This window comes from Taeniopygia guttata, chromosome 1A (genome assembly GCF_048771995.1).
Source record: "Taeniopygia guttata chromosome 1A, bTaeGut7.mat, whole genome shotgun sequence".
Taxonomy (NCBI): Eukaryota; Metazoa; Chordata; class Aves; order Passeriformes; family Estrildidae; genus Taeniopygia; species Taeniopygia guttata.
The window spans coordinates 61244794-61269483 of NC_133025.1; the positions used below are offsets into that span (position 1 = coordinate 61244794).

General features: G+C 40.9%; 1 protein-coding gene across 5 annotated transcripts in view; it reads left to right on the forward strand.

The window, feature by feature from the left end:
- PHF21B (PHD finger protein 21B) overlaps positions 1-15327 on the forward strand; it is a 122227-nt gene extending 106900 nt beyond the window's left edge. For all 5 annotated transcript variants that reach the window (XM_030263378.4, XM_030263380.4, XM_030263379.4 and 2 more), the window contains 7 exons: positions 1426-1502; positions 4233-4287; positions 7349-7371; positions 8696-8854; positions 9535-9610; positions 10727-10830; positions 13046-15327. In XM_030263378.4, the coding sequence (XP_030119238.1) occupies positions 1426-1502; positions 4233-4287; positions 7349-7371; positions 8696-8854; positions 9535-9610; positions 10727-10830; positions 13046-13270 (719 nt within the window). In that variant the 3' untranslated portion in view covers positions 13271-15327. The remainder of the gene's footprint in view (positions 1-1425; positions 1503-4232; positions 4288-7348; positions 7372-8695; positions 8855-9534; positions 9611-10726; positions 10831-13045) is intronic.
- The last annotated feature ends 9363 nt before the right edge of the window (positions 15328-24690 follow it).

Sequence of the window (24690 nt, forward strand, 5' to 3'; positions counted from 1 at the left end):
CCTGTGCTATAGGAAAACCCAGCTAGTAGTTACTCTCCTATTTTTCTTGTCTGTCTAGTTTCCTTCTGATGTATCCATCACTCCAAGCACAGCAGCTTAGCCAGTACTCTTTCATGAAGGGAAAGTTTTAAATCCATATCTTGGAAGTTAAGCCACTACAAAACCCATATAAAGTGTTGGCCTTATCTCCAGGGACACTGTGTCCAAGACATGATCAAAAATACTGACACCCTGTGCTGTAACAATGCTTAAAATGGTGTATGGGAATGATCAACACTTGGAAAGGGTGCTGGGAACCAGAACTGAGTGCTGGGGATCCAGTTCCCAAGTATAGAAACATCCTGAAAGCTCAGCTGTAGCTTACTGTTGGATTACAGGTGGGAGTTCTTGCTCAGTACCCTGAAGGCCATTTTTGGTGCTGAATGTGTTCTGAGATAGACCTCTTCAGCTCAGATATTGAGGAAAACACCAGACCTCCTGCACAATCAGATGGTGTCCTGAGCTTCTGTTGGGTGGGCTCCAGGGCCTCTGGGCTGAAGAACATGCTCCTGCCAGTTCCTCTCCTTCTGAGATAGAGCAAGAACAGAGGTATCACCACCATGGGAGCATTTAGACTACCCTCTGGTACCTCAGCACAAAGTGCAAACTTTACCTTACAATATTCACATAGGAAATATTTTGGAATAGAGCACACACTTCATGTCATGGGATGGATGCTGTGGCTCTCCTCGCTAAAGTGTGTCTGGGGTTTATAATCAAAATAATAGGCTCTAAAAGACATGTTTCCATGGCCAAGTAATCTGCTCCATCTCTCTGTGTTTACAGAGCTGGCTACTGATTGCTAAACACAATCCTTAGCATGTGTCATCTTCAATAGGTGTCAGCATTCAGTGGAAAGGAGTTGGAAAGTTTAGTGGAAGGAAGAAATGGGCTGCAGCCCAAAGAGCCCGTCTCTGTGCTGGTGTTTGCAGTGACACATATATCCACATATGACTCCAAATGACATTTTGCAAGCTCAGGATTATGAAGGTGTATCCTGGGGGATAAATTATCACAGCCTGGTTAGAACTGAATCCAGCTGTGCCATTTCAACTATGCTTTTTCTAGCCTACGTGGAGGCTCTCTGATGGTGCTTGCTGAATGTGTCTGAAGAGATCATAATAAAATTCTTGTAGGGCAGCAGAAGTCTACCTCGAAGGAAGAAAAAAGAAATGCCTGTGAATCTCACAAGGAAAAGCTTATTAATGTCAAACCTTGAACTGCAGCAAATATCAATGCTGATGTAACCCAATTATAGCTTAGAAACTGAAACAGAACACAAAGCTCAAGGGGCTGAGGGTAAGATCATCTTGCTAACAAGTCATATCTACATTTTTCCCTGATGAATGAGAAATACACAATTCATGTTCCTTTCCCTGGTTACAGAAATCCAGAGCAAGCGTCAGGAAAGAAAGAGAAGAAGCACAGCAAATCCAGCCTACAGTGGGCTCTTGGAAACAGAGGTACTTTATTATTCACTTTTTTATCACAGTTCTAGTTCATATTAATATAAGGTCTAAGTGTTTCTCACTACAAAAACATATATGAATGCAGAACCACAGCTACTTGTAAAGAGATCCTGATGTAGAAAAGAAAGAAAATATCTCAGTGTCTAAGCAACAGGTTTTCACCACACAACATCACTTGTTCCAAACTAGAATTCATCTTAGTTTTAAAAAAGTCTGAGAGAACTAAATTAATGTGGGACCTAATTGCTCTTTTATCTACAAAGGCAGTTCACTTAGATCATAACTAAAGAACAAAAATGCTGCATTATGTTCAAATGTACATTGCTATTTCTCTTTTTTAAGTGCTAAATAATAAATTCTATTTTCTTATGTGCCAAATTATAAATAATAATAATAATCTTTCATTTTTTAAAATGTGTGACATTCATAAAAGGGGTGTGTTGGTTTAAGAATTGGTGTAGTCTGCAGAGGGTATAGAAATTGGCATAATAAATACAATAATGCATTATTAAAAATAAAATGCCCTGGTTAATCTCTGTTGTCTGTTAGACTTACACTGCTGTATTTATAGTAGGATCAGAATTTGGTCTTGCATAATATTAGATTGCAAACTTTGTATAAAAGCAGCATATAAGTAGGCTTAACTTTTTCTGGATTTTTTTTCTTTGTTTCTAAACTAACATATATGCATTTATTCAGCTAATTAAAATTTCACATTTAAAATTTCAGCACAGTTTGGGTTTACTGTCTGAACTTTCTACTGGAATGAAACTCAATTGCAACCAGCTCTCCATTTAAGCAAGGCTTCTCTGTGTTCTGAGTTCTCTAAGACTAAAGAAAGTGATTGTTCTTTATTTAGGCATAAGTAACACAGGATTTCTGGTATGCCAGTATTTCAGATTTCTGTCTTCGGTGGCAGATAGCAAACAGATGAGGCTAAGAAGAAACACACTGCTGCAGCCAAACTGCTGAATTGCTTGATTGTTCTTTTTTTGAAAGCACTGGAGATTTTTATACTCCAGAGCAGCTCTGGGCACTTGAGTTCTTCAGAATTCCTGAACTATTTTTTTTCAGTGCAAATACTGATGTCCACATGTGCAGCATTTAACACAGTAGGAACAGTAGCCTTGATAGCACTAAAGAGCTGTAGCTCTTTAGACATTTTTGTCCTGATTATTAAAATACTTGCAGCAGAGTTTTGTGGCTGTAGCCAGATTGGTGTTTGTGACAAACTCTATTACCTTGGAGAGGTGGAAGAGAAGATAGCCCAGGTCTACTGCACCCCTAGTTCATATTTCTCATCATATCTGTACTCAAAAGCATATGCTTGAATGAAGGATGGCATGGAGAAAGAAATTTCTGTGAAAGGCTCCTGTGGCTGATCAGCTGCATCCTCATTAGGAGCTGTCATTAAGTACTGACCATGGGGAATGCCATTCAAGTCAAATGGAGGCAGATGTTTTTTCTCTAATCAATTAGCTGCTCAGACTGATTTGCTAATCAGGGAGTTGAGGTATTAGTGGCATTTCAGGCATTTTGGTGCAGTTTAATTTAGTCTACTGAATGGTCTTTAATTTATGATTGTTTAAATGGAAATTGCATATATATTACACCTTTTATTTGCCAACACACGTCAAAATGGAAGGAGCTCAGCATTTGTAGTGGTGATACGAACTTTGACTGCAAAAAATATGATCATGGTCTTATGTCTTCACTTGTATGGTGTGCTTTTTCTCTCCAAAGCTTTGTTCTTAAAAAAATTGTGATACCATTTTATTTTCGTACCCTCAGTAGCCTTTTTTTTTTTTTTTTTTTTTCATAGGAAAGGGTTACATTTTGGGCTGGTTATTTTTTGAAGAAAGAAACATCTATTCAAAGTTCATTAACAGACTGGCAGGCACCTGTCTATAAGAGAATAGTTTGTTCATCACAGAATAAATAATTCAGTAGGAAAACCTACTGGCTGAATCTAACAACATCTAGTGGAGGAAAATGGAAATGGGTGGCTCAGAGGAACAATTTGGGGTTGTCCAGACTGTTAATGAAGCCTGGCTTGCTATTGAGCGTAGCTTGTGCAGTCAGACAAGGCTGGCCATGGGCTGTGGTAGATGAGTTTAGCATCTCAGACAGGTTTGCAGTGCTCTCTGTTTGTACCTTTGGTGATCTCAGCAGAGTGAAATCACTGCCAGCTCCTCAAGGTCCTGTACATTCACTTCTGAAAGGGAAATATTTTGCTAAGGCGCTCACTTGTTGCTTGCAAATGCAGTATGTTCCTCTGAACTGTAGGCAGGTGTCATAAAGGTAGTAGTGTTTTTCCTGCAGAAAACAGAAATATAGAAATCCATCACCATTTCTATACATACAAATAAAAATGTCATCTCACAGCAACAATTTTCCCTTATGGACCTTGCTGGGCTTGGAGTTAGTTTTGCTGTAGTCTCGCTCTTACCAGCCTGTGCAGCATATCCTCCATCCCCATCAATAACATTTACAATTTGTATTTCTCTCTTCTTAATAAAATCTAATGCACAATAAACTGCTATACGAAAAGCTTGTTAGAAAGGTAAATCATGCAACTGTTTGTCTGACTGTGTCAGTGGTCTCTAAGTAGCTTTTGGAGAGCTGGTTTGGTATGAGGTAAGCCCGTGGAGGCTGATAATTTGAAATGTAAGAGACAGCCAGAGCACTGCAATGACATGGTGGTTGGTTTCTTTTCCCTTCTAGCGGAAGCGCCTCGCGTCGAATTATTTGAATAACCCCTTGTTCCTTTCAACGAGAGGTAAGCATATTTTTAAATGAATATACAACTCTTCTAATGATGTGTTAAAAATTTATTAGGAGGATTTCATATGAGTTACTGCTAGGATACCACAGGGCATTACTTTGTGTAATGTCTCTGTATTTTTTAATATGGAGTGAAAATAGATTGTTTTCCTGCAAAAACAATGGAAGGATAAGGCTAAAAATCACAATTTTGTACAGATGGATCCAAAACCTCTGCAATCAGTGGAAAATCTGATCTGTGGCCCTGTTTTGGTTTGAAAAGACAGGTGTCTGCTAAGGAAGGCAGGAGCCTCCCTTGAAATGGAGAATATAAACCCCTCCCTCTGAATTATTTTAATATTGAAATTAAGGGGCTTTCAGGCAAAGATATGGGAATAGGAATTACAGTTCTTAATTAGGAAAAAAAAATAATATAGAAATGCAGTAACACAAAACAACACTGACAGAGTCAGAATACCAACCCCAAGTACTTAAAAGTATATCTTAAAAAATAATTACTATTTTAGGCTTTTCATTTGCCTATTTCCACCAGCTTTAAGAAACTGCTCTCCATTCTCAAGCACCAGAAATGTCCCACAACTTTTGCTTCAATAACAAGGGTTGAAAGCCAATTTTCCTGATTCCAAGAGGTGGGGTCATAAATCTAGACCTGATGACCTTCAAGATGCCTTCCAATCTTGTACTTATAAGACCTTCAAATCTGAAACTTAATAGTAGATTGAGAATTAACAACTTGAGAATTAACTACTCAGAGGAGCCATTTGGAGATGCTGATGATTAGCTCATGGGAAGAAGCACATTTCAGGAAAACATGTGCAACACAGAGAAGACAAAGAGAAGACAAAGAGTTGGGACATGTGGGGTGAAATACAGAGAATGTTGAGTATAGTTTAATTCTTCAGACAAGACCCATGTACTATTTTAAGGAAGAAGGTGAGAAACTTTTGTTTCAGAAGAGGAGACAAAGCCAGTAAAGAAATTTGATTCTGTCCTTGCCCTTGTTTTGCCTTTCTAACTTTTTCTCTACTGAGATGCATTAGAGGTAAGGGAAGAGAGACCTTTTTCTAAGTTAAATATTACTTCAGTGTTAGGAGCATTTGCAGAGGTAATTATAATTGAGACATGAAGTTTTGACAGTGTTTGCTTGATCTCACTGTCAAGTGCCATGTTTAGTGCTTGAGATTCACCTTTCTGCCTCTGCCTTGGCTTCCTGCACCATAGGAGCACCGACTGAAAGGCAGCAGTGCTTCTCTCTGCCTTCCAAATTTCACATGCCAGATACAGACACTTGGCCTATTTACCATATGCATTACTTTACTTACCTCCAATGCATTTGGTCTCAGAGGACAGGAGAGGTTATTGCAGTGAGCAGCTATGATGACATGCCTTTTAGCAGGAAGCCAGGCTCATGTGAGCCCCACTGGAAAGAATATTATTCCTGTCTTAGTTTTATGTTCAAAATTAAAATTGTCATATATTGTTTGTCTTATCATAGCACTTGTTTTTCCCACATAAACACGTGTGAGAAATCAGGACAGAATGGCATTGTTAGCAAGTTGGTAACTTGTTTAAACCCTTGGTGGGTTTAAGTTAGGTTTGGATATCTCTGACCTTCCTTTCATTACACGTTTCTCATTTTATTTGCAAGCTGCCCTTCTCTTATAAAGTGCCCCTTTAAAAATATTGTCTTCAGTTTAATTTCTCAGCAACTAGAAGAGGGAAGTGGACATGTTTTAAGATGTTTAAAACTTTGTAGCAAAAGTGAGCTGAAAAGACAAACAAACAAACTAGAAAAAAATCCCTATGATGTCCAGGGAACAACAGTCATTTCTGGAAACACAGAAGAGGACAATTCTTGTAAATTTTGATCAAGAAGTTAATTGATCAGGATTGATTTAAATGAAAATGTCTTATCTGAAATGAGGTCACATCCCCTGACATGTATCATTTGTACAAAAGATTCATCATTTATCAAGCCTCTGTTTATCTGAATAACATTGATATCCCCTGAGTAATCATTGTATCATACAGTGTGGACCTTTGTGTGTGTATTTTTGGATATGAAGTAACATCTACACATTTTCTAAGTCTGTGATTATTTATGGACCAGAGTATACTAGAATTTTTGGGAAAAGTAGAGAAATTTATGGAAGAAAAAAATCTAGCAAAGGCTGTTAAATATAAAAAATGAAGATGCAAGCTCAGCGTTAGGGCAGCCCATAAACTGCCAGCATCAGAAGGGTGTCTGTGCAGGGCCAGGAGCTGGGCTCAATGATCCTGATGGAACCTTCCAGCTTAGGATATTCTGTGATTCTATGAAATCAGCAGCAGAAATTGCAACACACTGTGCAGTTTCCATAAAGCTCTTAATTTTTCTGGCTTTTTATTTTTGGACCAAAGTGTGTTGAATTCCACAATTTTTTCTTTTTTTTTTTTTTTTTTTTTTTTTGTGGAAGGCTTGGCTCTCTTTCCAGTGAGCTCTGTTGGTTCTTGTTCATACCAGGTTGTGAATACAATCAGTACAGACTCATCCAAAGGTCACTGGTGTTCTGGGTAGTTTGATGAGAAGGATTTGGTGATACCATCAGGCTCACTCCTACAGGAGCTGACTGTTTTTTCCAGGAATTAGCTCAACATTTAAATCTGTGTTTAATGTTTAATCTGTGTTTAGTTGGAGGCACCTATTTCATGTTCCACGTTGCTGGTTCAGGGCCAGCCTTTTCAACACCCAACATGCTGTGGTCCTTCAGGAGGACTTTTTGACTAGTGGCATGTAGAGAGGAGCCCTATTTTTCTCAATTTCTGAAAATTTCAAATACTATGACCTTTTAGCAACAGACCTTTGGACATGGTGTTCCTGCAATGTACATTTTTAAATCTCAAATGCTAATTTCACTGCTTGCTTTTACATTCTTTACTGCCTGCATTAATTTTGGCAATGTCCTGATCTCCTATGCCACATCTTGATTAAAATTACTCCCACAGCTGAGAACTAGCAACTGCTGCAGCAATGTATTTTCCACTGATCTGTTTTCTGCCCTTCTTTTACATGCTAGCAAATGAGGACTCATTCTGGAAGGTATGTGTGGCAAAGTTTGTGTATTAGCAGGTATCTTTCTCATCACTGTATATTCAGTACTTGCTTCTGATTATTGTAGTCACTCTCAAGGTACCCAGTTGCAGTATTCTCTTCTCCCACTTAACTAAATCTTTGAGTCCCTAAGCTAGAATTTAAAGGAGATAAACTCTTGGGCTTTCATATGCAAGGCTTGAGTTTAGTCCCTTTGTTGACTCCACTGATTGAGAAATTGCTAGTCCAGATTTATGAATTTTGTGGAAAATTTGATAAGAAAAATGACTAACCATTCTAGTTCGTAAAGATTAAATCTCTTTACATTGCAGTTAAAATTAAAATTCTTTGAGCAGGTAATTTATAAAGAGTAGTATTTTGGAGAGTGATTTTTGACAGGACTGGTTTATAATTCAAGATACAAGCCTGACTAAAACTGCTGTGAAACTTTTTAATTACTATTCCAAAAAATGAAAACATGCTTTTGGAATTAAAAAACATAAAATTACTATTCTGCTTCCTAGAAAAGCAGTAGGAATTTTTTTATTTTTTGTAATGATTCACAATGCATGAGAGTATCAGAATCAACATCTCCTTTATTAAAAGGAGTAATTAATGTTGCCACCAGATTAGCATAGCAATTGACATAGCATGACATTGCAACTTTGTTAATGAGTCTTAGTTCGTGTTGTGTATTGCTTCAGACAAAGCACTAATCAGTCTTGTTGGAGAAAGATTGTCAGAGCAAGTCTGAGCAGAGAACAATTAGTCCCAGGGAGAAAGAGGCCAGAGGATTTCACAGAAGAGGTATATAGCCCAAGCATATATATATATATGTGCTCCAGCCAGCCTCCTGTTTCCCCAGCTGCCCTTTGAGGCAATGGGAATGCAACATGGAACTGTGCATCTTCCCCAGAACCCTTTTCTTGCTTCCTTCTGCTTTGGGCACGACAGACAAGTGATCCCCACATTTACTCTGATCCAGGACGAGCCATGCACAGGGATACATGTGTTGTAGTAACACACTGGCAAAGAAAAAGGTGAAATAATTCTGATATCACAATCTGGCTATGTTAGTCAGCTCTCTCCTGTGTTTGATTAGTTGGGTTTTATATTTCTGTTTCAACTTATGTAACTTGCTTCTGGGTCATTTGTTGTTTGCATTTGTTGCTATCATCTATCTATTATTTCTGTCTTCTGTGTCTGTCAGGGTCCTTCTGACAATTAGATTTCATGTTTGAAGGAGCCTGTCTGCTGCAGTAGAGGCTTTGAATGCTGTGTAGAGAGAAGTTCTCAATGGATTGACTTTACCCAGGGCACCCTTCTCTTGCAGAACGAGATCCATCATGATGAGCACTGCGCTGCTTGCAAGCGTGGAGTTAACTTGCAGCCCTGTGGCACATGTCCCAGAGCATATCACCTCAACTGCTTGGACCCACCCCTCAAAACTGCCCCCAAAGGGCTCTGGGTCTGCCCAAAGTGCCAACAGAAGGTAAGCCACATGGAGCATGGTATACCAAGAAGGGAAAACGGGAGGCACCTCAGATTTGTGTACCCCTAAACAAATCTAACCTATGGTCATGATTCACTGGACTACATTAGATAAAGAAGTACTGAGAGGCTTTAATGAAGTTTGCAGTATTTATTTCTGGTATTTTTCACAATCCTAGAATTAGAACATACAGGGAGTTCTGCAGCTTGCCTGTAATTGCTAAGAATTGTCTTAAAATGTCTCTTCAGTTTCTTCAGCTCCTTTGTTTACAGTAACACCAGCAGCATGTAGCCAGGCAAAAGAATGTAAATCTTAGAGATGAGGGAGGCAGTGTCAGAAGAAGACACTGTTCACCAGTGGTGTGAGGAGAAAACTTCCTTTTATTTAAATCACATTTGTTATACACAACTGTTCATCACAGTTATGTGAAATATGCTAAACTGTCTAGTTGCTATGAATAATGCTGATTGCACAAGTAAGAAATAAACTACTAAAACACTAAAGTGTCACTAAAGTGTAGATTCTGTGCCTTAGGGTTTCCTGTGCTTAGCCTTGAGATCACTTCTATGTTCTGAGACAAGGACCCAAGTTCTGGTCCTGCCAAACTGTAAGGTTGGAGCAAACATTAATGGGTGGTTTTTTTTGGAATCCTAACCATTTATTGTTTCCTGGGCTTATAGGTTTTAAAGAAAGATGACAATGTGCCATGGACTGGAACTCTGGCTATTGTTCACTCCTACGTTACTCATAAAACAGGTAGGGGTTAACTCAGCCACTGACAAGGGATTTCTTTGCTCATGATAGCAATGCTACTTGAGTCCTTAGCTGAAATATCAAAGTAGTGTTATACGGTCTGATGGTGTAGGTCATAGGGCTATAAGTGGCTGGGGATGGCAGACTTTTTCTGTCCCCTTTCCCTTGGTCTGCTCCTTTGCTGTCTTCTCTCTGTAAGGAAGTTGAGAATGATCTCTCTGGAATTTCACTCTCGTGGAGGAAGCTGCCATCAAAGTGGTGCCTTCCCTGGAACAGTGCTGAAAACAGGATTTTGAGGCAGAGTCGTTGTGAGGCAGAGTCAGGCTAAGCAGATCCATGTAACTGGGTATGAACACAATGCCAGACTAGTGTCCCTGGTCCCACAGCAATAGCAGCTTTTAATGCTTTCAGTGTTCTGTGGTATGGCAGCCACTTGAGTCGTATGCTGTGTGACAGCTGTGCACTGAGCATTATTCTTTTTTAATTCCCTGTTGCACTCTTACAATAGGCTGTTTGGGGCATTGGATTATATTTGTAAGGACCTTTATGCAGGTCTGGCACACTTATAATTGTGCTTTTCTGCCAGGGTCACTAACTATTGCCATTCCAAGGGGCTGACCTCTTCCTAAATACCACTCACCTCTTTCTTGGAGACTTCCAGGATTACATGTAGTCTAAGGATTAATTATAATTCACCTTAAAGGTGCACTGTACCTTTTGGGTTGTCCTCCTGTGTGCTAACCATTGAAATAGACACATGCATAGAATCCCAGAACCATTAATTTGGAAAAGACCTCCAGGTTCATCAAGTCCAACCTGTAACTGATCCCACCTCGTCAGCTGGCCTACAACACTGAGTGTCATGTCCAGTTGCTCCATGGACACCTCCATGGATGAGGACTCCACCACCTCCCCAGGCAGCCCCTTCCAATGCCTGACCACCCTTTTAATGAAGAAATGCCTGCAAGGAGAAACTACAGATTTCTTTGGCTGTGCCTGCTGACAAAAGGCTAATGAGACCCTAAATTCACCATGCAAAATACCTGCTTCTGCTTTCTGTCCTCAAGTGCACAGTACATCCTTTTCTTAACTTCTGCATCCTTATTTATTGTTCCACAGTCAAAGAAGAAGAGAAACGAAAGTTACTAAAGAGAAGCAGTGAGCTGAAGAGTGAGCACAGACAGTTAGAAGAAAAAGATCGACTTCTCAACAGTGCAGTGAAGGTAGGACACCTGATGAGGACACAGAGTCTCCTGAAGAGATGTTTATAAAGAATTTAAGCCCCCCAAAATGGTATTTTGTGGCTACAAAATAATTCAAGTTCCCGAGCCATAGATTTTCAAGTGTGAATATGTTTCTCTCTGAGGAAGTATGTGTGCATTTTCTTTATGCATGAAATTAAACCACTCTGGCAGGCAGAGGAGAAGAAATCACTTGAATTTCTGTGGCAAAACACACCCAAACAAAACTCCACAAATAGCCATGGCTGCCTTCCTTGTAGTTGCATCCACAGCTCTGAGGTACCCAATGACTTCAAGGTACTTTGATCCTCTAGGTGAAAAATTTAGTCACAAGCATGTCCTCCGGTAGTAGCTGCTTGTCCATTAGCTCAAACCTCTTGATATTAATCTTTACTGAATGTTGTAGCATCTCTTCATGACTGGACAGGGACTATTTTGTCTCTCCAAACTTGTTTTAAAGTTAAATGTTGTCTGGAGGTGTCTTCCACACATATTGTGCTGTGAGGAGCAGTCTCTGGCTGAATGGGCTGAGTTCAAAGCCTAATTTCTCCCCTTCATGGCTGAAGGAACTATCTGGGGCTACCTCCATCCTGAGAAGTAGCTGTTAGTTTGTGTGGCAGCCACAATAAATATTTGATATTACCTTACCCCATTACCTTACCCTGAAAAAATCCAAGTGGCAGCTTCAGGGAGTAGCTGGTCACTGCTTGTTTTACCATTTCAGTTATCCAGAGGAGGCATTTTAAAACATTTATCACGTAAAACAGAGTGGAAGGAAAAGAAATAACTTAATAAAAGACATCGCTGTATATTCCCTGTACATGTGTATAGCACTAATGGAACCACATGTGTATGTAATAGGTAGGAGAGTGCAGCGGGCTGAGGAATTTGGAAAAACAAAAGCCATCAGCTATCAGGTGACATGGCTGTCAAAATCAGTGAGATTTCTACCTAAGTAAAATCAGGTTCTTCCAGTGGGCAACACTATCTTATTTAAATGGTAATATCAGCCAATGATTATATGTATTGGAAATGTATCCACTTGAAAAAAGAAAATAAATTAAAGGTGTCCCACACAGAGCAATTTCATTCTGACATTTTAACAGAGATTTATATGAAAAAGAACACTCTCATACACCCGACAGCTGCAATGGTAAAAACAGAACATAATTTATCTTTCATCTGAAATCGCATCTCTCTAAACCAACCTCCGAGCCGCTCCACGCAGTTGCTTTCTGAACAAGTTGATTTTCAAGTGAGCAATTCCCAATTCCCCAGGACTGGAGAATCCTCAGCCCTGGGCAGTCTGGACCATAGCCAAAGAGAAGCAATCTGCAGCCAAGTAATGGGTTTGGTCAGAATCCTGGGTGCACTGGGAGACAGAAAAAGGTTTCAGGTATTAGAGCTGCTGTCCCCTTTCATCTTGCAGACAGATCAAAGTGTGGGTCTGTCCCTCAGTGAGGAATGGATGCAGCAGTCCGTGGTTGGGCAGGGAAAGGAGGATTACTGATTCTTCCTACCTCTTCTCGGAGAAATAGAGGATTTGGGGTGCCTTTGTTTAGCTCCTGCTCTCGTGCCCATTTGCATGGAGGTTTTTGTTTTAAGAGATTGCAGGGAGAAATTTGGCCACCCTCAGGGATAGAAGCTTCCTTGTGAATGCTCTGATGTAACAGTTGCATCTTGGAGCAAAGTTTTCTGTTAGAAAAATATTGATACCATGTTCAGTGAGATTGATGTGTCTTCACGGTGCCTATTCCCTGAAAGTGTGGCACGTATGAAATGCATCCTGGTGAGGTTCACCAGCCAAACATTTATCAGGGTCCTTTGGTAAGAGTGAAAGAGCTGAGTGGCGCCTTCTGTATTTTCAGTAACACAGTTGTTGGACTCCTGTGCCAGGCATCTCTGTGGTGTGCAGAAGGTGTTCCTGCCAGGCTGTCTACAGGATGGAGTTGGAAACATCCTCCAAAAACATTTCACCTGGGAAGAATATTGTTCCCTCAGACAGCTGCTGCAATGTGTGCAGCACTGCTGATTACTCCATTTGTTAAGCTGTGGTTTTGCTTTCCCCAAAGGAGAACATACTTCATGTGAGCACAATGTGCACCAAGGAACCAAAGGATGTTTGGAGAGGTGTTTGACACCACTTTGAATGTATTCTCAGTCTTTCCTTCTCTCTCCTCTTCCCTTTATTTGACAGAAATGCTTAGAGCTAAAAACCAGCCTGATGGCCCAGCAGAAAGGGACTCAGTCATCACTGGAACGCCTCAAAACCCTCATTAGACTGATACAGAACGAGCAGATGATTCAGGTTACCATGACCACCACCACCACCACCTCCCTGCTATCCATCCCCTGGATCAAGCCCTCGGCTGCCTCTGCTGCCATGCACAAAGCTTTGCAGCCCTCCCAGGGCAACAACTGACAGGAGCTGGCTGTGCGAGCTCTGAGGGACGGGCGAGGAGAAACTTATGCACACGAGCAGAGGAGAGATGGAACTGGAACAAAGGACAGAAGGAGCAATCTCAGTTTTGGTACACTTAAGAGACTTGCAGCCCAGTTTGTAGGTCACTGTGGCAGCACATTCCCACGGAGCGGGTCGTGCTGCAGTTTTGTATTTGCCAAGACCTTCAGTGCTTATGACATTTTGTTTTGTTATGTTGGCCTTAATGTATTTATGACTGAGGATGTGGAAAAGCGTGGCTGATAGAGGAAGCAGGATAGTCTTTTGTGGTGGCAGGCAGGTTTTCTGCTCTAAGGGGAGAGGAGTAGTGAGGTATTAGAGAAGTAGTTGGGCTGAAAGCTACGTGTGTGGGTGAGATAACCAGAAACTGAGCTACTTAGCACTTGACGTGGATTTCAGAGGAACAACTTTGGCCCCATTAATTCAGGTGATCTGGATATGGGGTCTTTGTGACCAGAACAGCAACATGGACACTCACAGAGCCTTGGAAACAAAAGATCTTTTTTTTTTTTTTTTTTTCCGTATTATTAGACTTGAGAATTGCAGATATTTAAATAAAGAAACTGTATGAAGTTAGCATTTCTAGTAAAATATTGAAGTATTTTCATGCTGATGCATCTGTATATGCGTTTCAAAATATTTAAAAAATACTACTGTAAAACTCCTTTTGCAGGTCCTTTTTACTTATTTTACTATCAGTGTATTTTTCTCATGGAATTTTTGTGCAAGGTTTAGCATCAACCATAACAGTGGATATCTTTGAAAGTTTAGGTATAATTTTTTAAAGACAGTGGTTTTCTGTCTTTTTGTTCATTTTAGATTCTTTTTTAAACAAAAAAAAAAAGCAAATAAATATTCTGGGTTTTGTTTCTTGTCAGTACAGATAATATGCCAAAAAAAATAACCTTTTTGTACTGCATTTTTAAAGATATGCAACATGATTTTCTTTGTTGTTTTGTTTTGTGGTTTTTTTTTTTTTGGGTTTTTTTTTTTAGTTGTGGGATTTTTTTGGTTGCTTTGTGGGTTTTTTGGTTGGTTGGTGGGTTGGTTGGGGTTTTTTGTAGAAATATCTGCTGAAATGGTACAGGGAAAAAAAAAACTGCCTCAAGGCGTTGTTTCTCAGACTGGAGACTCAAAACTTCGGGGGGAGGACAGGACACAGAAAATCAAAAAGGTTTGGGAGGATTTTGTTTTTGGAAACTTGATTCCTTGGTAACATTTTGTTGGATTTTAGCATATTTTGGAAGTGTTAAGTGTTAGCCTGAGAAAATTCCAGTGCACCTGCCTGTTTCCTAGCTGGTCTTCCTGATTCTGCAGGGCCCCAGAGCCCCGTGTGCTGCCTGGGCAGGTGGGGATGGACACCCCGTTTTTCTCAGCTCACACCCCCCTGTGCCATTGTCTCTGTCCTTACGAGTTCTCCATCAATTAGCACAACTTATGGAAAGCCACCAGAGCAGGACACAAGGCTGGTCTCTCACATCAGCGTATTACATGGTGCTGAATAGCCTTTCTTGGTTTTAATTTTAAAAAGTAAACACGTGAGGGACTGAGCTTTTTCTGTTGCCCAGAAAGCACATGGTCCCTTCAACCATTTTCACAACTCCGGGAGAAACTGTGCAGTACTATACAAATCTATTTTAATATACAACACTCGATTGAACAAGATTTTTATATTCTTTTATTGATGAATAGAGTGAACTAAGTAAAACACAGTTGTTATACATCGGTTAATGTATGCAATTATGCATTCTGAGTGGCTTGCAATGTAGATGTTTTCAGGTTTCATAATTTTTTTTTTCTTCTCAGACAAATAAAAAAATAAAGGAAAAGTGTAGAAGATTGAATATGTGAAGAATTTCTGAAAAACTGTCTTCAACTGTTAAAAGTAGTTATTTTGAAAAGGGGGCTGTCCAGTGGATAGTGTGCATAGAAAAAAAAAAAAAAGTGTTTGTCTTAAATATGCCAATGTAGTTTTACTTCTTTACGATGCATTAAACTTGACTGACAATTTCCTGGCATTGTTGTGGTGGTCTCTGCTGCCCAGGGCCTGTTGAGGGACCCCCTCCCTGGCCAGACTCTCTTGTGGGGGTGCAGAGGGGGAAAGAAACTGGTGCTGATTTCCCCACCACTTTGTTCCATTTTCAAACTTAAACCCCTCAAGAAGGAGTACAATGCTGTCTGCTTGCTCTCTGTCAGAAAGGTGGCCTCTTCCATGAGGCCACCACCGTGTCCCCCAGGCAGAGGCACCCTGCCCAGTCCCTTGCTTAGCTTCCCACCTATTGGAATAATTGCTGATCCACCAGACCCCTGGGCTCTCCTTTCACACCTGCACTCTCAGGTGCTCTTCAAACGTGTGGTGACCCTATTTAGTAAAGTAATTTATAAATCACTTTATAACAGCAGTAAAGAAACAGGGAGAGAGGGCCCTAATGGGGGTTGCCTGGTTTCTGGCTGGTGGAAGGGATGGAACTTCTTCCCAATAAAATTAATCAAAATAAAGCAGTCACAGCTTCATAAAGCCTGCCACAGTGGCTAGTGCTTATGCAGAGCAGAAACAGGACTGGGGTTTTCTTGTCAGGGGTAGGGAAAAGGTTTTGGTTTTTTTGGGGTTTTTTTTTTTTTTTGTCTGGGAGTGTCTTGCCTTGTTTTCACCTCCTGGCAGTATTACTATTTAATTTCAGGCTGCAATGGGCAAGGGAACTCAGCACCACTCCTGCTTCCTCTACAGCTCAGCTGCCCTCTCCTCCCTCCCAGCCTCTGCTACATAGAAGGCAGGCTGATTTTTCTTCTAGTATTAGAAGACATCTTTCCTCCATGCCAGAAAATTCTGCAAATCACGTTGTCATCATCATCATCATCGTCATCTGTCTGCCACCACCCTAACCTTTAAACTCAGTGCTGTGCTAACAGACCAGAGCCATTTACAGAGCTCTGCATGCTGCCTTGATAATTAATGCAGTTGAAAGAGAGTGCAGCCTTTAATCTTTGATAGTATTTTAAATTGGGGTTTTGGTGGAGATTTGCAGGGGTTAGCCTCCGTGTTCCTTGCTGTGGTACAGGCATTGTCTTTGAAAAGAATCAGGAGCTGCAGGGTTCCCAGCCTCCCTTCCCAAGTGAAAGTTATTTTCACAGCTATGCCAGACTTCACAGCTTCAGGGCTCTTTATTTTACTATGACAGACTGTTTTCTGTGCACAGGACTTTTTCACATGCCATAAGTTATCTTGCAGAGGATCTGCTCTGCAAACAGCCATTTGAATGAAACGTGTTTTCTCCAAGGCTTTTTGTATTTTTGTATTTGCACCTCTTCAAATGCAATTTAACCTATTCTTCCTCTTCACTGTCTCTTGTCCCTCAGAAAAGAGAGGGAAAGAAACACTTGTCCCTGTTGGGAAGTAACACAGAGCAATGAGAAATTTTTGTGTCAGGATCTCAGATGTCTTGAGGTTCACACTCTTTAGCAGGAGAAGCCACTAGGACCCAAACACTCAGAAGTCAGGAAGAAAAGTCAAGATCATTCAAATTCTTTTTAGCAGTTCATTTACAATCAGAGCAGCAATTTTTGCAAGATGTTGCAAGATGATTTCACAATAACATCAGCCCAGCCAGCAGCTTCTTTCATGGCAAACGTCTATGTAAGGATGGCAACACAAACTATAGCAGCCTGATCAGGAGTTTATTCCACATGCCAAGCTGTTTTCTAGTAGTTTGATGGCCTATTAGGATCACTTAAACTTTAAGAAGAATGCATTATAAACTGACACATACTTTTTGTTTTGTGTTCTGCATATCATCTGTAGCTGGAAAGAAAGTCATTATGCTGAAAGGAGTGGCAATAGGCACATCAGATAAAACTCTACTCACCTTAATCAGGTTTATCCCACTGCAGCCTATTTTGCTTAGAAAATAAAAGCTGGCTTCTGAGATCAATCACTAGCAACTGACTGATGCAAACAGAAAATGCCACACTCCCCTGCTGTAAGCCACTTTAAAGTTCAACATAGCGAAGATCATTAAAGCAAGAGTTGGGATTTTCCCCCTCCGTTAAAAAAGCAAACAAAAACTAAATTGTCATGACAGGAAAAAATAGTTCAAAGCATACACAAGCTTGCTATAATACATTCTTGCCAGGGAGAAGGAAAAACAACAAAAAAAAAAAAGATACCACTGCCCTTTGAAATTTCTTATTTGCATTTGCGCTGGCAAATTGCAGATGATTCTTTGCTATTTAAATGCAGCAAAAATACTGCACTCCAACCTTTGATTGAGCAGTTACCACAGAAATTTTAATTCACTTTTGCATTTCATCTTTGGGCTTAAAAAGCTGCAATAAATCCCCTTTCCCCTCAATATTCATGCTAGAAACACAATGCTGATTTGCAGTCCAGTTGCAGTTGACACTCCTGTTTGCTTGGCCATGGAAATATTGTCTTAGCTAAAACTCCAAGGAGAATTAAGAAGAGGTGACATTAGAACTAAATTCACAAAGCAGTGAATTGAGAAAAATGAAATTCTGGTGTAGATATTATGTTGTGGTTTAAAGTGCACTTGCATCCCTAAAGAATTTTCTAATGGTTTGAAACTGAATCATAAAAAAATACGTGCTGAGCCATTGACTATGTGTTTTATTCTTCTTACCTTCCTCTGTTACATCACAACTGAAAAAAAACAAACCATCCTAAATCTCACCCACACAGATGGGTCAATTAATCTGGGGGCTCATGCATCTGACCTTGCTGAGCTCTGGGAGGCTTCAGGCTGATGGAAATGGCTGATTCCAAGGACTTTTCACACAATTTCCCTGTGAAATTTTTTTGTTTGTTTGTTTGTTTTTTTGTTTTTTTTGTTCTTTTTGGTTGGTTGATGTTTCTGGGTTTTTTGGGGTTTTGTTTGTTTGGGTGTTTTTTTTTGTTTGTTTTTTTTAAATCCTCCCATTTGTCCCAGGGTCTCCTGGCAGCTGGAGACTTTTGCCCCAGTTGCCTTTCCCCTCTCCTGCTGCTGAGGGGCTCCAGGAGCCTCATCCAGCCAGTGTTGCATGGAGGAGAGAGACACAACCAGACAAGTGAAGGCTGTGCAAATTCAGCTGGGTTGAGATTTGATTTAACATCAGCCACCTGGTGAAACAGGCTTGGCACACAGTGGCTGTGAAGCAGCTGGTTGGCAACAGCTGAACGTGACCTGGGTGTGCCCAGGTGGGCAAGAAACCAAGGACATCTGGCCTGGATCAGGAATAATGTGTCCTGTTGATTTATTAAAAAATATGGATATTGATCTAGTACCAATATCCAACTGTGAGGGACAAAAACTCTCTAACAGTTTAAAGTTAGAAAGTGTATGTTTATTGTGTGTGGGACAGCTCCCAAATCCACACCGCAGCTTCCAGGTGATTACAGAGCCCTTTTATCCATACAAGTATTGAATACCCAAAATACAAATACATATTCATCATTTTGGTACATCCCAATCATTTCAAAAGCCATTCAGCATGTGTGGTTTGTCCCTTGAAATGGGTCAGTGTCCCTTTCATGGGGAGGGGTCCCAAAATGAGGAAGTAAATGAAGTTTTCCTCCTTCTGACCTTTCTACCTTTTCAATGCAAATATGACAAATGAACTCTTGGTAGAACTCCCATTCCTTGTCTTCAATTGGTTTCAGAACAGAGGAGCCCCACAATTGTCTTATGTTCCTAAAAGCTATTTGTCAGTTTCTATATTCTTCGTTATAAACCCAGCTAACTAAACATTGTGCTGACAAGCAATCAATTATTAGTTAACTACTAACTCCTAACTTCATCAAGGCCAACTCATTTATTTTATTTATTTTAATTAACTCTAGTAAGGCTTATCTCTAACTAAAATCTTAGCTCCTCTAAAATCTCTAAATTCCTTAAAGTTTACCTTTCGCTGTAGGACCAGAGCAGTGAAATCCCCTGTGCTGGGCACTGCTGAGTGCAGTGTCCAGCTCTGAGCCCCTGAGACAGGACAGGCACTGAAAGGCTGGAGCACCTCCAGAGGAAGAATCAGTGGGGGGAAGAGAAGGGTGTGGAACACAGGAGCAGCTGAGGGATCTGGAGGGGCTCAGCTTGGGGAAAAAAGAGGCTCACAGGGAACCTTCTTGCTCTCTACAATTCCCAGACAGAAGAGCGCAGCTAGGTGAGGGTCAGGCTTTGCTCCCAGGAAACAAGTGACACTGATAGTAAAAGGGTTTTTAAATCATGGGGATTTAGGGTTAACAAGAAAAATAAGCTTAGTAGGCCCTGGAAAAATAAATACCCTAAGCACAGGAAGACTTTTACCTTACTAGAACTGCACCTGTGTAGCTAGTACACAATAAATGATATAATTGTTAGATGTGATGATTGTTTAGTAATTAAATATAATTACTGTTTAATCATAAGAATAATCATGAGAAACTGTGGTCAGGGACCTAAGAAAGATCACGAGAAACTCATGTCAATGTATAAAATAGAACAATATAAGTTTAATAATTAATATGTAAGTTATGTAAGGATAGAATATAAAATACGTTCAGCTCGAAAGACGTGTCAGAGTCAGATTTGGGTCTGGACCCCTGATCCCCAGAGCTCTCAATAAAAGCACCTGCAGATAATCATATCCCCTGGTTGTGTGTGTTCCTGAACGCTAACAACACCATCTCTGAAATTATTGAAAAGATTTGTAAGCGTGGCACTTGAGGACATGGAACTTGTGGACTTGGCATTTCTACATTAGTCATTGGACTCAACCTTTTCACTCTAAGTACTTTACTCTCACCCTCAGAAATTCTTAACAAAGACAGGCAGATGTCACTGCCTCCAGGGGTCTCAACTCAGAGCTTCTCGATTTGAATTTACTCCACAAATTTGCCTTCAACACCACAGAGCAACGACGTAATAACAGCAGCAGGTTTTGCTGTGCTGAAATTTAATAGCACTGCAGAGCTGAGTGCTTTCCAGTATCCATTAGGCACTGTACAATTGTAAATGCAAATAAATCCCTGCACAAATGCCACCATGCTTCTGCATGCTGGTAAGATGAATAACTATTAGGTTACACAAACATTTATTTCCATGGCAAAATACTAGCACAGACCTTCAGTTTTGGGCTGTGTACTAGTCAGGAGAGGGTTTTCAAAGTTTATAAATAAATTGTGCTCCCAGTCACACCAAGCCATGGGGTAGGCAGAACTGTTGTGGAGCTCAGCCTGTGTGAGTCTCCCTTCTCTCCAGATAAAGGTGGGGATTGCTGGGCTTTCATGCCAGGTACTTTGTCTTGTTTTCTTTATCACCTCTCTGGTCATCAAATTGCTTCCAGTCCACTTAATGAGTGACACACATAATTAGTTCATTGGAAATAGCATTGCAGGGGCCAGCTGGGAGCAGGGCACAGCCTACAGGGTGGGAGAACATGGACCATCAAAGCTGCCAGGAGCCAGGGATGCAGCCCAGGCTGCTGTGCTCCTGCATTTTGGAAGGTGAGGCGGCACAGGGCAATGCTGGGATAATTCCTCGGTTGCCAGCAGAGGTCAGATGAGTTGTTTTCTGCAGCAATGCTGACAGAGCCACACAGTGCCAGCCCAAAAGGGCAGGTTGGGAAGACTTTGTTACTGAGTTCAGCTAACAGCCTAGAAAAAGAAATTACACTCTAAATCTTCTTGGAAAGAAGAAAGCAACATCCCATGTGTTATGGCCTAACAATAATTCTAGTGATGCCACAGAAGTGCTTCTTCAAAGAAAACAGTGAAGAAAACTAGTGCTAACCTAAAGCCTGGGGTGCTGCTCCTCTGCTTTTGCAGTGCTTACAAGAGTTCCCCCAGAGCCCTGCTGCCTTAAGCTCACAATGAACATGAGGTTGACTCCCTTTGAACCATCCTGACCCGATCATCAACTGCTAGCACAGCTGGAGGGGTATAAAGCACCCAGCTGTGCATTGCAGATCACAAGGAGATCACTAACATTCCATACACTGAAATGGCTTTCCACGATGTCCATGGATAAAGACAAAAATCTAACTCTTCTGATTGTGCAAATGCCAATTACTCCACCAGGAAAGGCACAAAATCCTTCACACCCCAGCTGTGTGTATTGAATATAGGATTCCCACACATTTCACAGTCATACTTTTGACTTCGATGGAGTGTTCCTGATCAAAACAGGACATGTTTGCTTCTGACTTCTCTTTGTGATTGAAAACCTCTTAGAAATGGACAGGCTGTGTACGGGAACACTGCAGACCAGTAGAGATTTGGCTAAATGTGAGTTTCTCACATCAAAAATTCCAGGTGCTCGCAGTAAGTCTCCCTCACCTTCTTCGCCCATGATCCAACACCCCCATGGCCTCTCAAAAAGTGAGAATGCTGGTAAACCTACATTTTCCACAGCTGGGAATACAAACTAGCCAGGAAACAAAAGGTGGGGTGTGTGATTGTACCATCAATCCCATTAGAAGTTCAGCTTGCTACCTAAGTATACATCGATCATGCAAATAAAATATTGGGAGCTTTTCTATTATTGTTCTCCTCATGGGTGGATTAATATCTTAAAGTTTAGAAGACTCTGAGAGATTCTGTGATGAATGCTGCTCAAAAATTGCAGCACACCCAGACAGATGTAAGTGACATTCATTTATGGATTATTTTTGTAAGAACTGCAAAGGGCCCCCTTGGTTAATGACATTTTTCAATCTTATGTTTCTTTGTAGATTCAGGGTAGAAAAATATTCCCTTTCCCTTTTGGTGCTTGTTGCTATAGGTGTCCTGATAATCAGACTAATCAGGGGACCAATTTTCAATTCCTAGCAGCTCAGTAAACTAAAATGCTTAGGCAATTTATTCTCTATATATCGTCAGCTAGGTAACACTTGATTTCTCATTTCATGACTGCATTTTATTGTTTTCAACTGAAATCCAGCATGTGTGTTTTCAACAGATTATCTCCACAATCACTTTCTTTTTGCTATGGAAATGATCTGAAAATTGTCCTTTGATATGAGAGAAGAGTTCACAAGGCCACACTGTACAAGAGATTGAATCGTGCAATTATCATCTGTAAAGAGAAACTGTTATCAAAGTAACTGCAGGGGACACCTCCAGGACTCCTCTTAGAGTCAGGAAATTTGAAACATAGATTTCTCTAACATGAAATTCACTCCAAACCCTTCTGAATAATTCATGTGAGCTGATTTAATGCCGCAGTTAAGTCAGGCACTGAGGACAGAGATTGGGGTGGGGGTTGGAGGGGTTTCACCAGTTCCTCTAGGGCTGGGGGGCAGAGCTGGGGTCTCATCACTGGGATTTGTACCCAGGTGCCTTTAGTTTGGAGGAGCCCATTCCCTGTGGTCAGCAGCCTTGTAGGGAAAGGCTGGGGTAGAGGCAGCCCCTTGCTTTTTCTGCTCAGCCTGGCAGGAAGGCAAAGGGGAGCAGGAGCCCTGGACCCCCATCCCTCTGTCCCCAGCAGAGCTGATGGCAATCAGAACCGGAGCTTCTGGTTGTCTTAAAGCAGCATCAAATGAGCCCTGCTGGGATAACAGGCATTATCTGTTCTTTAGAGAAAAAAGGTACCCTGACATGAGAGAGCACCATTTTGTTCTTCATTGACTAAATGAGAGGAGCTGTTAATTGCTAGGAAATGGTAGTTTACAAAGCAGCAACAAGAAGGCCTGGTGTTTATCGTGTGACCAACACTGAAAGAGAGAGACTGGATTTAAGTATCATCTCAAGTGTCCACAGACAGGCGAATCAGCTGGAGGGATGCTTTCAGCTTGTACTTTTCCTCTTTAGAAGTAAAGGGGTCAGAGACAATTATGATCTGGCAACTGCAGCTGGCAAATGCCTGTTGTCTCCCAACCTAGGATGAGTGGGAGAACTAAATCTATGTGGCAGCCCCTACCTACCCCTGGGGACATTTTGGGCAAAGCTGACTTCCATGAGCTGAGGATTTCAACCCACAGGGCTGTAGTCTGTTAGGATGCTAAAGCTGTCCAGGACTCCCATTCCCATTATGCAACAGAGCCTGCAGACCAAATGCCATTTGGTGTTGGCTGGATTTTTAAATCAGGGCGTGAGGAAATAGAAAACAACCCTTTAATAGGACTTACCTGTATTTAATCCCAAGAAAGTTTTCTAATGCCAGGTGCTCCTTTATTTTTTTTTACAGACAGTGAAACTAACACGTATGCATTTTGACCAAAGTCTGAGGGTGGCAAAATACTGTGGTTTTGTTATTCCCCAGAGGCCAAATTCCTCCTCTATCAAAACAGGGTGCTGATGTAGAGAATGAAGTGGCTGGGCAATGCTGAGCATAAGAATGTTTGAGTTTCAATGCAACTAGGAGGGCTGGGTGGTTCTCACACAGATGTAAAGCTGATGAGTTGCAATACAGAACTATGACAGTTTTGTCCTTGGCAATCTCATTTTGCTGAAAAGTCCTGAATTCTTGTTAATTATTTTCTGTGTAATATGCCGGATTTTATATTTAAATGGGAGCCACAGGTGGTTATTACTTACAGATACTCAAAAGCCACATGTTGTCTTTATGACACTTGAGGAATGGGAGAAAACATGCAGCTGTGCCATCAGAAGCTGGTCCTAACCCACTTTGTTTTAAAGCCTCTATTTTTCAAATTTTATCACTGCCTAATGCTATAGATGACACCTACTGGGCAAACGAAGTCCTGGCACACCCAGCACTCCACAGCCTCCTGAATATTTGGCTATTTCCCGGGACAAGAACTAATCCTCCTCATCCTCTGTGACAAGATTTTGTTGCACTCTTCACACAGGCTGGCAACTTCCAAATGCCAAGAGGAAGGACAGGAGCACAAGTCCCCACGTCACTGAAACTTGTGGGATAAAAAGTGGTTGTGTTTGCAGAGGAGAAGGTCTATTACTTCTGCTGCAATCTGAATATTCCCTCTGCTTCATTTGCTCTGTACAGAAGCAGGAAGGCGAGAGCGTTAGGGAAAACACCACTTACCTTTTTTAACACTGCCTAATTCTTTTGCCCTACAGGCAAATATGATGATAATTTGTTTAATACGTGTCATTACCAAACAGTGTTAAACAAACCTAAACAGTAGCTTGTTGGAGCTCATCAAACACAAACAATATCTGCAGCATAGTTAGAAAGAAAAAACTGAAAATTCTCCCTTTCTGCTGGCCAATAATTCACATTGGGACTAATAACAGACTTTCAATGTGTCAAAATATTAGGTATATTATCCAATCTGTTGTTTCTTCTAAAGAAATTTGAAATTTCTATCAACTCGATCTGCAAAAGCAATGAAATCCAAACACTGAGGGTACTCAAAGTTACCCTATATATTCTGTATTATGCACTCACCAATACAACTCCACTGATTAAAATTCCAAGAATTTGGAGGAAAAT